The sequence below is a fragment of the Argiope bruennichi genome, chromosome 7 (genome assembly GCF_947563725.1).
Source record: "Argiope bruennichi chromosome 7, qqArgBrue1.1, whole genome shotgun sequence".
NCBI lineage: Eukaryota > Metazoa > Arthropoda > Arachnida > Araneae > Araneidae > Argiope > Argiope bruennichi.
Genome location: NC_079157.1, coordinates 7,994,369 through 8,007,503, shown reverse-complemented (window position 1 = coordinate 8,007,503; position 13,135 = coordinate 7,994,369). Strand labels below are relative to the sequence as shown.

The 13,135-nt window shown below is 29.8% G+C and overlaps 1 protein-coding gene across 1 annotated transcript in view; it reads left to right on the top strand.

The window, feature by feature from the left end:
• The window catches only part of LOC129975938 (alpha-tocopherol transfer protein-like), a 35,726-nt gene extending 22,846 nt beyond the window's left edge, over positions 1-12,880 (top strand). Inside the window, exons 3-6 of the mRNA XM_056089235.1 lie at positions 970-1,209; positions 7,817-8,010; positions 11,419-11,529; positions 12,610-12,880. Of these exons, the coding sequence (XP_055945210.1) occupies positions 970-1,209; positions 7,817-8,010; positions 11,419-11,529; positions 12,610-12,777 (713 nt within the window). The 3' untranslated portion in view covers positions 12,778-12,880. The remainder of the gene's footprint in view (positions 1-969; positions 1,210-7,816; positions 8,011-11,418; positions 11,530-12,609) is intronic.
• Positions 12,881-13,135: the final 255 nt, after the last annotated feature.

The following is a 13,135-nucleotide window of genomic DNA, read 5'->3' as shown; positions in this document are numbered from 1 at the left end:
AATATTTCATGCTCATTAGCAATATCTTCTTCAACAATTACATTGTCATTATCTTCATTGTCAATATCACTCTCACTCTTACTCTCTTCAAAATTGGAATCCGAAGTTTCTATATCCACAGTATGTGGATTCTTCTGTTCCTTATTTTTTTGGTATAATACATCTATTACTCCTAAACTGAATTCCATGAGCACAATTGCTGATTTGCACCAATCAACTTTCAATCTTTTTTCATAACTGTTGCTCCATTAGTCGTTATGCATACAATTTCTTCTTTCAGGGATAATCCATGCTTCGCTCATTTAGATTTAAGCAATTAATTAAGCCATTAATTAGTTAATTAATTTCGCCCGTTATGGAGACATGAAAACAAAAACGTATACTATTTTGCTATGTCCGCGATCCCTTGACATATAGTGGAGACAGTTTTTAAAATATTTAGTAAATACTGAAAAACCGGTATTTAAACTTGTGAATACCGGTATTACAAAATTGTACAAATGGCTCAAAATACCGGTATTCGATATCCCGGTATACCGGTATTGCAATCACTAGTTATAAGCGAAAGACATGCTAAAATATCTTGTTTTTTTTTTTAAATTTCTATGCTAATATCGCTGCAATGCATACTAAGCATTACACATTCAATTCAAAATTATTGAAAACAGTTGCAAATCATTATCATTTCTCTGTGAAGAAATGTACGCCAAATTTTTTTTTTAAACTTTTTTTTTCAGTTTCAAATTGGTCTCCTAAATGCTGCCTAGAACGAATCTTCTTTGTAAAAATGATTTCAAGCATATTTATCATCCGACAGTTTCTCAGAGGCAGGCAGATTTTCAAACTGTTTTGGAATAATTCGGGAAAAAAATATTAGAGTCTCGAACGTCTTGAACATTTAATGCATATTTCATCTTTTCTTGAAGATAAGCTATAATTCTGTTTTTTTTTTTTTTGTCTTTTGATTAGATAACCCGGAAACAACTGGAATTAACTTCTATGAAGATTTCTTGACTCAGTTTCTGAGACGGAACAAATACAGAATGAAAGACGCTTACCAGAACGTTCTCAACCTCGTGGACATCACCAGAAAAGAAAGCCTATTTATAAGAAATGCGGACATGTACCTCGATTCACCAATGACGAGAGCTCTCTTGCTACTTCCCAAGAAGTGTCCGGACGGATGCACCGTTATTATAACCCGATTCGGTATTTGAAATGAATCATAATGAACTATCTTATAAATCACTTAATCAACTTTATGTGTATTGAGTAGATATTTTTTATTTAATCATTTATCATAACGATGATTGCCATAACTAGCTTTAATATCTTCTGTATATCTGAAAAATTGCTGTTCATTATGATTTTATAATATAAGGCATAATGAACTCAATGCAAAGTTGATGATTTAACATTTTGCTATTTTGAAAACGATTAATTATAACGTTAATGATTAATATTAACTAAATATTTTGAAAACGATTAATTATAACGTTAATGATTAATATTAACTAAATATTTTGAAAACGATTAAATATAACGACAACGATTAATATTAACTAAGTATTTTGGAAACGATGAATTATAAAGATAAAATTAATATTAATTAAGTGTTTTGAAAAGGATTAATATGAACTAAATATTTTGAAAACGATTAATATTTACTAAGTATTTGGAAAATGATTAATATGAACTAAATATTTGGAAAATGATTAATATGAACTAAATATTTTGAAAACGATTAATATTTACTAAGTATTTGGAAAATGATTAATATTTACTAAGTATTTGGAAAATGATTAATATTAACGAAGTATTTTGGAAACGATTAATATTAACTAAGTATTTTGAAAACGATTAATTATAACGATAACGATTAATATTAACTATTTTGAAAATGATTAATTATAACGGTAACGATTAATATTAACTATTTTGAAAACGATTAATTATAATATTAGCGAATAATATTAACTAAGTATTTTCAAAACGTAGAAGAATTGTGCTTTCCGTAAAGAATAAAATCATGTGATATCACAGTTGATTATCACTATATATGTCATCTTGGATCTAACTATGCAATGTTTTGGGATAATACCTCCTTTTAAACTTGCACAAGATGGGCAGGGAATTCCAAAATTAATTGATTCAATACATTTAACATATTTCATGTGAACAAATATATTATTCATACGAAGGTCAAAATGCAATAAGATAAGGAAACAATACTATTTAAAAGAAATTAGAATCTCGCAAGATTAGTATTGTAAGAAAATGAGCTTCTAATGGCATGTTGGTTAAGTATTTGTACTCTTCTGTAAGCGAAAGGAAGAAAAACAAAGAATGGTGTGATGCAACGCCACATTGTAAATGCATTGTTAAATCAATGCTACTCTCAATAATATTTTGATAATGTACCTTCAGATATATAATATATCTGAAGGATAAATTGCACTATTTTTTAGCTTAACTTTTTTCTTAACATCGATGTAGAAAATATAATTTATTTCGATTTTTTTTATTCTATGTGATTTTCTGTTTATTCAGATTTAGTTCTGAATTTAAATTCATACGCATTGAGTTTCTATTTTTGATACCTCGTCGGCTGGCATGCAGTATTAGAGACCAGCCTCCACATTTGTAATTTTATAAAAGCTAAATGTAAAACTTTGGTTTTTTGATTTGCATTGAAAATATTTCTGAAATAATGGACTAAATTCAGCAGAAATGAGATAATTCCAATGATTTTAATTCGAATTTTCATCAGGTTCCTCGATTTTATGTTTACAGAACATTTCAAAACATTAATACTTTGAATTTTTGTTTGGTTAATTAGAAGTGAATTAGATCATTGTTTAGATTTCTTAATTGCTTACATTAGTTAAATACATTCAAACTTTGCAATTTCTATAATTTAAGGCCATTCATTCTCTAGGATACTATTTTGTTGCACAATTTGTTAAATTTACAATAAATGGTCTACAAGCAAGACAGACTCTCTTTGCTTATATTAAATAAAAAAAAGATATATAAAATACAATTTACAGCACAGATTTCGTCAAATGAAAAATCACCATACCATAGCAATTATTTTGACAATTAATTGAACAATCATTAGAAACACAATTATTTGAATTGCAGACAACATTACAGACATTATGCATTGTAATATATACAATAGAAATTAGAGAACAGGACAAAAGAGAAGGTAGAGTTCGTAATATAGAATACCTGCAGCCAAATATTTGGTAAAATTTAAGCAAGTATTAAATAATAAGTCTCCAGAAGCTAAAATTGTTTCTCAACTTGTTAATTATAACTGTTTTGTGCTGTTGTAAATCTGATTTCGATTTAACGTACCATACACTTAGTGTATTATATAATCTTTTGCATAATTGGCTAAGAAAGAGAGCTCTTTGCGTTGTTGTAAATCTGATTTCGATTTAACGTACCATACACTTAGTGTATTATATAATCTTTTGCATAATTGGCTAAGAAAGAGAGCTCTTTGCGTTGTTGTAAATCTGATTTCGATTTAACGTACCATACACTTAGTGTATTATATAATCTTTTGCATAATTGGCTAAGAAAGAGAGCTCTTTGCGTTGTTGTAAATCTGATTTCGATTTAACGTACCATACACTTAGTGTATTATATAATCTTTTGCATAATTGGCTAAGAAAGAGAGCTCTTTGCGTTGTTGTAAATCTGATTTCGATTTAACGTACCATACACTTAGTGTATTATATAATCTTTTGCATAATTGGCTAAGAAAGAGAGCTCTTTGCGTTGTTGTAAATCTGATTTCGATTTAACGTACCATACACTTAGTGTATTATATAATCTTTTGCATAATTGGCTGAGAAAGAGAGCTCTTTGCGTTAGGGACCTTATGTTCTGTAGTAGAAATTATGTCTGCTATTTTTTCTGTATGCCTCGACTATTTTGAAATTTATCTAAGAATTTTAAATCACTCGGTTTATTATGAAGGAGGCGTTTATTTCTTTGAAGATAGATTTTTCATAGAAAAATGAATAGAATAGTATATATACATATAATTCATAGAATATATTCATAGAAGAATGGAATTTACAATATATGATATACCAATATAAAAAACAAAATATTAAAAATCCACCAGTAATATGTCAAATAATAGTAGAATAAAATTACGCATTAACTACAACAGATGTTATAATTTTAAAAAATTATAAAACAAAGTTTAAATTGACTTTTCCCCTTCCTCGTTAAATGTGAAGAAGAAAGATGACTAACGGCAGCTCGTTTCCTTTTACCTAAAACATCAATAACGATCCATTTTTGTATGCTAATGGCTTGTTTTCCAATAAATCATGCAAGTGGTGATTAATGACGCAACGCTTTTAAGGAGGAAAGTTACTACGGATTATTATGTAAGAAATCCTTGCTTATTTCAATCGATTTTGCATTTTTTACTTTTAGATTTTTATGGAAAATACATCAAGTTCGGTGACATAAAGATGCAAATTATTGAGTTTTCCTGTACTTTTACAATCTTTCATTAATATTTAATGAGATTTCTTCCTTTTTTTGTAAAAGTTCCAACATATTCTTCTAACACTAACAAGGAATTCTTTTACACACGTGACATATGTAGATGAAAGAATTTTCAGATAGAAAAACATTTATTTTGACTGACTTTAAAAACCGTTTGATCAAATTTTATATCTTTCTTTTTACAAGAAAGTTGTGTGTCACTCTGAGACTCTCACGGTTTTTTAAATACAAATTGCTACTTCATAATTTCTCTCAGACAAAAGAAAAAATTTGGAATAATGAAGCAAAAATTAATGAGTCTGTAAATATTTACACAGCATACTGTGCATTGCCCCAGTGGAAACATAGCAAAACCGAAATGAATGGAGCCACAATATGTACCATTCATTGCATCATAGAATTGTTGAAATCTGGATTTAAAAATTTGAGAAGCAGGAGAAAATATATAGTTTTTTTATTACATATTCAAAAGTTATCACAAAATAATTAGTAAATATTTTAATTTTAATAAAAACTGATAGAAATCCTAATTAAAATATTAACAAATTTAAAATAAATAAATAAACTATTTAATAATGTCAGTAAATTTTATATATAAGTAAATTTACATCTAATATATTTTTACAACCTTTTCTTTTAAAAGAAAATAATCTTTTATTGCATTTTAGAATGAAAACTTTGAACGGCATCAAAGATTTCAAGTAAATTAAAGCTTAAAAAATATTTCGCTTTCGAGAAACTTTAGGCAATAAAATACATATGTATCTGAAATAAAGAAAGCTATTTGGAAATATTTTTTATACTTTTTAATTTTAACTTTGAGATAAAATAATATGTGTTATAGACGCCATTTTATATTAGTAGTGAAAGATTTCGAATTTCCTATGAATTCATTTCATAAAAACTCAATTTAGACATGCTCAAATATTCTTTCTTAATGTTTTACCACGAAAGTCTTAAGTCATGAAGTCATCATTAAGCTTCAATCGAGCATTTTGGAATAGATGGATAATTTGTGTTTTAAATTTTAAGTATTTTACAAAATCTCAAAAAAATATTTAATTTCATAAATTCTGTATATATTAAAATTCCACGGTAGATAAATCCAGTCGGTAGGAAATCTGACCTTATTAAAAATGAGAATAAATTTTGGAAAATTTACTTTTGCCCAAAATGTTAATTGGTTTGGAAGTAACAGACGCAAAAGAATTAATTCTTTAAAAAAATCTTAAAATTTTTGCGAGAAACAAGAAAAGGCTATGACAGCCTTTTACAAAATTTTGGGAAATATGTAGAATGCTGTAATAAATTAAATAAAAAAGATATTAACATGTTTCTAGCTCGTGGGTAATTATCAAACCGAATTATTCTAAATCTTTATAAAAATACTGAACTTGTTGATGAATTTACTAGTTTATAATAAAACCTTTTCTTTATTGAATTACTTTAAAAATTTTATTAGCTATACTTACCCAACGTGATAAATTGCGGGCATTTTAATAATATTTTTCCTTTGTTATAATACTTATCTAGATTCACTGTTTGAGATTAAATGGATTGAAAGTTTTGTCAGTAAGCTATTTTATATTAATTTTAAAAAAAAGTTGCATTAGATTCTCACTAAATAATCTAAAAATTGAGTTAAATTAATGCCCAAAATAATACGTAAGAATAATATAATTTGTTATTTCAATTTAAAATTACGATGATAGCTATAAGTTGAAAAAGCACAAGCAAACAGGCCTTTGTACTTTCTATTCATTTAATAAATGTTATTTTAACTACTGATATTCGTTTCTACATTTAAAATTTCACAACAAACGTTTCGAGGTGATATGATAGCACAGAAAATCCAACAATTCTTCTATTTTCTCAATAAGGCAATTTCTACTGAGCGTTATTTCAATCAAAATAACACTCAGCAGAAAAATCGAAAATAGAAAATTAAAAACTTTTCAAAATTCTCTTAAAAATTCAAACAAAGAAAAAAATTTGAAACAATAATATTTGAAAACAGAAAAAAAATTTTAAAAAAATTAAATAATAAGAAAATTAATGGAAAAAAAGAAAGACAGAAGCAGAAAAAAATAAATATATACATTGGCTCGTCTAAGGTAGAGCCCATGATCAAGAACAAAAGGCAAGATAAATAATAATATTTCTTTTTGCACTTTTTTTTCTAATACACTCAGGATACTGACTTTCTCTATTCAAACTTTGAAAGGCTCAGGCAATGCTAGAGTCTCATTTAAAGTTCGCAACTATTAAAGATGCCTTAACCCTTGAAGTATTAAGAGGAATGCAAAATTGCTTCACCGCAAGGTATAACCGACAAAAGTCTTTTTCATTCTTTGTAGTAAAATACCATATGGAATCTTTCTTAGAATTCTTAGTTAATTCATGAAATAATTCGCTGTAGTAATTGAAATTATCAGCTATTCCGTAGAAATCTAGTTATTTACGTAACTGATTATATTCTGCAAATTAGCGGATTTAATAATTAAATGACCACATAATCATTAGAGTAGAATTGTTTCCATTATCATATTGGAGTCATTTGAAACTATATCTTCCTTTTAATGATATATTATTGCCAATTTGTCTACTCTGCATAAATACAGTACACTCCCGATTATCCGCGGAATTGGGTGGCGCGGCCGCCGCGGATAACAAAAATCGCGGATAATCCGAAAAAAGCTAAAAACGGGTATAGCAAAAGAGAAAACAGTCATTCCAACTTTGAAAAATCGTTTCATGTACAATAAAACGTAAAATAAACTGCACGAAATGTTTAACTAACACTTAATATTTTAGTATATCACTCAAAACTAACCTAAAATGCATTTTGTTAATGAAAACAGAAAAGTGCTTTGTACTTACGAGAGGATACACAGAAAAATTAATACATATGTACTGTTTTAATACTGTAATGTATTATGTAATTACAAAAGCATAACTGTAAAACTACACCTTTTTGAAGAAATCAGTCATTTGTGTTTGCTTCTTGCTTTGGAAGCATTTTCTCTTGATCCGAGATTGCATTTTTCGTAGCATAAGTGTCTCGGTCAACTCCGCGTCGCATAAATAAGCACGATGTTAGCAAATTTAACGTTCAGCTCAGTTTTGTGAACATTTTTATTTTCTTTGCTTTACCTTGTACAAAAAAGAAAAGAAAAAAAAAACTTTGTGCGTGTGCGGCAGGCGCGGATAATCCGCGGTGCTATATAATATCTGGATTTCAAAATTATTAATATTTATGAATGCTATTATTTTAAAGGAAAATGGAATCCTAATGAGATACCATTTGAACATATGAAGTCGATGCTTGCCATTTCCATCCTTCAGCTTCTGCGAGACCCCGTGACACAAATCAGTGGCATCAAGTTCATTCACGACTTCAAAGGAGCTTCTGTACAGCATCTTAAATACTGTTCTCCCCGAAATCTACATCTGTTGTACCATGGGGCAATTGTGAGTTCATTTTGAATCGATCTTAAAACACAGTTGTATTGAATTGCCATTTGCGAGATGAATGCCGGGTTTACTCTTGGCCAGTTATAAGACGGCCAGTAAGCAGCACATGCGCAGAAAGGTTAAAAAATGTTGTTCGGTCGATGGCAAGTAACTGTCACGACGGGACAACAGCATGCCGCTGTATTGTATTTTTTTCTTACTGCGCATGCGTTTGTAGAATTTGGCCATTTTTTTTGGGGGGGGTGAAAAATTTGATCACTTATTATAGATTAGTCTCGACATTTTTTTGCTCTTTGTTCTTTCTGATACGACGTTATGTTTTTTTTTTCATTTTATTTGCCATTTTTTTCTATAGTTTTCCAAATTTAGGTATATTGACCCTTTTATTTTTTTATTTTTATTTTACCATGTTTCTTTGTGTAAATATCCATCATTTTAATACGATAAGTAATGAAAAAGAAAAATTCAGGAATGCTAAAACGGCAATTTATAGACGAGCATGGAATGCTTGAATCTGTCTTATGAAATTGTGGCAAATACAAATCAGTCCCTTTCTGCGCATGCGCTACCTACTTGCCGAGGGTAAACCTGATATAATTCATTATATAAATTATATTAAGATGAGCGAGATTAATAATTTGGATCTTGAGATGTAATATAGTGAAATAAGCTTGAAGATTCTGGAAAAATTTCAATAATTTGCAGAGAAGTCAGATTACAAACATCAATGACTTTTGTAAAGGCACACGTTATCGTAAAAGTAATTGAAGGAGGATGCAGGCGTCATGCAGAGTCAGCAAAAAGCTCATGACACCAATCTGCAGATACCATCCTATTATGGTGGCCTATGTGCTGGACTATTATCCTGGAGGCACTTCTTCTAAAAATATCTAATAGGTTTACCTTTGAGCTATGTTGTCAGAAGCCATGTGTCTAACGAATATATTCCAATAAAGCCAACTGAAATGTTGAATCTGATGTTGCTTTCCACAGATAGTTGCCTTGTTGAGCAAAAGGGTTTCAAATTCATCAAGTGTCATCAGACACGCCATCCTCTGACAATCCAATTCCAACCGGGAAAACAATAAATTGGCATGAGCAGAGCAAACAAACGCCAATAAAACGAACTGAAATGTTGAAACTGATGTTGCTTTCCACAGATAGTTGCCTTGTTGAGCAAAAGGGTTTCAAATTCACCAAGTGCCATCAGACACGCCATCCTCTGACAATCCAATTTCAACCGGGAAAACAATAAATTGCCATGCGCAGAGCAAACAAACGCCAATAAAAGAACTGAAATGTTGAAACTGATGTTGCTTTCCACAGATAGTTGCCTTTTTGAGAAAAAGGGTTTCAAATATCACCAAGTGCCATTATGCACGTTATCCTTTGAAAATCCAATTCAAACCATGAAAATAATAAACATAATTGACATGAGCCGAGCAAACAAACTTCACTAAAGTCAACAGAAATGTTGAATGTACATATTGTTTTTTTGCCAATGAAGGGTTTTTAAATATAACTAAGAACCATTGGGCACACTATCCTTTGAATATCCAGTTTCAACCACGAGGATACCAAACATTTGTTGGCATAAGCCGAGCAAAAGCCTGAACTGTGGCTCATTTTTTTTTTTTTTTTTTTTCACAGACACTGTTCTACTGTTATTGTGCTGTTTTCTACCTCATATTTCTAAGTCATGGTCTAAGTCTATATTGGTTACTGACTTTTGATATCATTGTAAATTATTGACTTATTGCCTCAAACAACACTGTAGTTAATTAGACTGAATCTTATGTCTGGTATAGTAAAGACATTAAGGCATTAGCCCTGTATTTTAAAATGAGGGAATGAATAATACGAGAGGAACTAAATGATATATTTGAGACATTCAAATATAAGGCACACCACATGTATGCCATTTTTTCACAATTTTTATTGTTCATATGCAGCAACTAATATTAGATGTATAGAAGCAATTTTATAATTTAGAAAGTGTTATGGATTATTTATTTTGTTTTCTGCATTATTATCAAATTACTCTATTTATAGATATTTATATTTCTTTCCGGATCTACTTTATGACGATTTTTATCATCCATCAAAAAACACTCCGAATATTTATCGAAATTTAATTTTGAAATTTTTTAGCGTATTTGGCTTCCTTATTTAAGTTGGTTTTCTGTATATTTGCAAAATTTCGTCTGAGTTTGTTAATAACATATGTAGGTGTCTCTGAGGACAGATCAGACATTTTCATATATTATATATATATATATAAATCTGATTTCGTTTCTAATTGATTTCCAAGCTTTTATCTTAATTTATCCCATATTAAATTCATTCTAAAATGATCTCTTATTTCCTGATCCAATTCCCCGTTTTTTTTTTATTTAATTAATTCAACAAAAGTTCTAAAATTGCTGAAGTCGGCAAGTTCCCACACTTCGAGTGATGAGATAAAAAAACTGTCAAGCCATGCGAATTCTTTTTAAAAGATATCTAGATTTCCCTATCCTAAATCGACACGTGTAAAGAAATCCCTGTCTAAATCTTATATTATGTAAGCACTGGAAAAAATATTTTTTATCCTTTGCACCCCTTTTTTCGGTCTTTCTTTCGCTGTTGTGCCGTGCTGAGATCGGGCGTGTTTTGTCCCGAACTTCTTGTACATAAATTAGACCTCCCGGGATGGAATAGAAGTGAAGTTTAAAAGTTCACAGTGTCTTCTTTCTCTTTGGTCTCTGCTATAAAAATTATGTGTTTACACACACACACATACATATATATATATATATATATATATATATATATATATATATAGTCACAATATCTACATTTTGTTTATTTATATTATTATTATTATTAAAATGTAGGGTGTGTTCCCTTTCGAGTATATGGGATATTTTACTCTCTCAATAAAGGGTTACTTTATTGAGGAAGATTGAAAATGAATTGATTTTTGTGATTATATTAGAAATTTGATACAAATCTCATTGAGATTGAAGTGCCAATTTTCATACGGCTATTTGTTAGCCCTGCTTTCATATGTAGAAAAATCTTATGATTCCAAACTGATTTTTGGACCTCAAGAAAGACAAAATTTCGAAAAATTCATCAAAATTAAGCTAAACTCCATACATTAACTGTACAAGATAATAATAACTTGTGCCACTATTTATTGCTATTAAGTTGCAGTAAATTTTGCTATTATTTACAGCAATAGTAATTTTTTCTATATTTGTCACCTCTGCTAAAGTTTAAATGTTTTATCAAAAGAATGTTACATAAACTGATTTAGTTCATTTATTACGCTTTGATTTATTTTATTTACTACTACTTTCAATAACATCGATACATAATAGAATCTAATTAATCGATTGTTTTTCAACTTATGCATTGCAGAACTGCTTACCAGGAAGGTATAAAGCGATTCATTGTGTGAACGAATCCTTTGTATTGAAAACTATATGGGCATTAATGAAGCCATTTTTATCCGAGAAGTTAAAAAATAGGGTAAGTGCTTTCTGAAAATGCCAACAAATATATATATATATATTTTGTAGAATAAAATTTTCATCTCTTCGAATACTTCATATCTGTGAGATAAAAGATTACAATTTACATTTGTATATTACAAGATCTTTAAAATGAAAACTCTATTCAGCAATTTAAGTAACTTCTTATTAGCTGAAGCCATCAAATACTTTAGAAAACGTTGACATGGCGAGCACACTTTTTTTTTTGCTCGAACCGAAAATGTTTGCATTCATTCACATTTTTCTCATTTGTTGAATTAAAATACACAGAATGTAAAGCAACTAGTCCTATCCCCTTCAAGTAAGAGGGGGGGGGAATCATTTAAATTTATGTTAATACAGCAATGTTTTTAATAGCGATAGAGAAATTTTTACATGCTATTTGCCAACGGATTCTAAAACTCTCCGCGCTTTTGAATATAGTTGGATTTAATTCGTCAAAATAGGAGTGAGTTTACTTTAGTTATATTAACATCCCGTTTTAAAGCAACACTAGAACTATTTTGGGACAGACCTCGTAATTTTGCACCGCGATCAGATGACGAGGACGACACCGGAGCTGGCAACCCCACTCCACATCACACCACATCAGCGGGAGGACATTCGGACCGGACGTTTAACCGCTTACACGACGGTTCTTCGGTGGAATCGGGTCTCGAAGCTGAAAACCCTCCGGTTCCGAAGCCGTGACCTTACCACTAGGCCACCGCGGCCTCAAAATAGGGGTGGGAGGAAAAATGAAAGGAGGTGATGTTTACATTTTGTAATAAAGTAAAAATGGATTATTCACGGACTGGATTAAAATAAAATACACAGTCAGAACGATGCTCATAATACGTGAAAAAAATTAGCGAAAAAGTATCTATTAGGACAGGAATTGAGGTCAAAAAATGACAAAGAATTCCGGAAATGTGACCATCCTTCCGCGTCTCACACCTTAGTGAGTAGAAGCGATGAAAAGTTACCTTGTCAGGATACTGAAACTAACAGTATTTCTAATTCATACAAGAATTGTTGGTTGGTTTAATGTAATTATGTTTTTTCTGTGTGATTTTAGGTGGTTTTCCATTCAAACTCGGAAGGGTTGTTTGATTATTTTCCACGTTCTATGATTCCTGCTGAATATGGTGGAACTCTCCTTGATAATGATATAAAAGATTGGATTAGAATGGCCTATAAATGTCATGAAGGATATACCGTAGCAGGCCAACCAAACTTCTACTAATATTAAAAATCTTTTCTTCTTTTTCTGATTAATTGTTAAATGATTGATATTAATTTTATTCGAAGATTTGTGCAGTTTTAGAAAATAAATTTTAAGAAATTCATGCATTTGAAATTCTTTCCGTATTTAATATTTTTTTTAATGTTGTTTTATCACCATTCATTAAATAAGAATTAAATATTGTTTTATCATCATTCATTAAATAAAGAAATAATAATTCAAATCAATTTGAATTGTTATCTCTTTTTAGTATTAACTTGGAATTTCTAGGTCAAGATATAAATTTGATACGCAGGACACTGCGAACGTTTGCAATTTCAAACAAAAAATGTGTGCGGAAAATCTGGCAAGTTTTGAA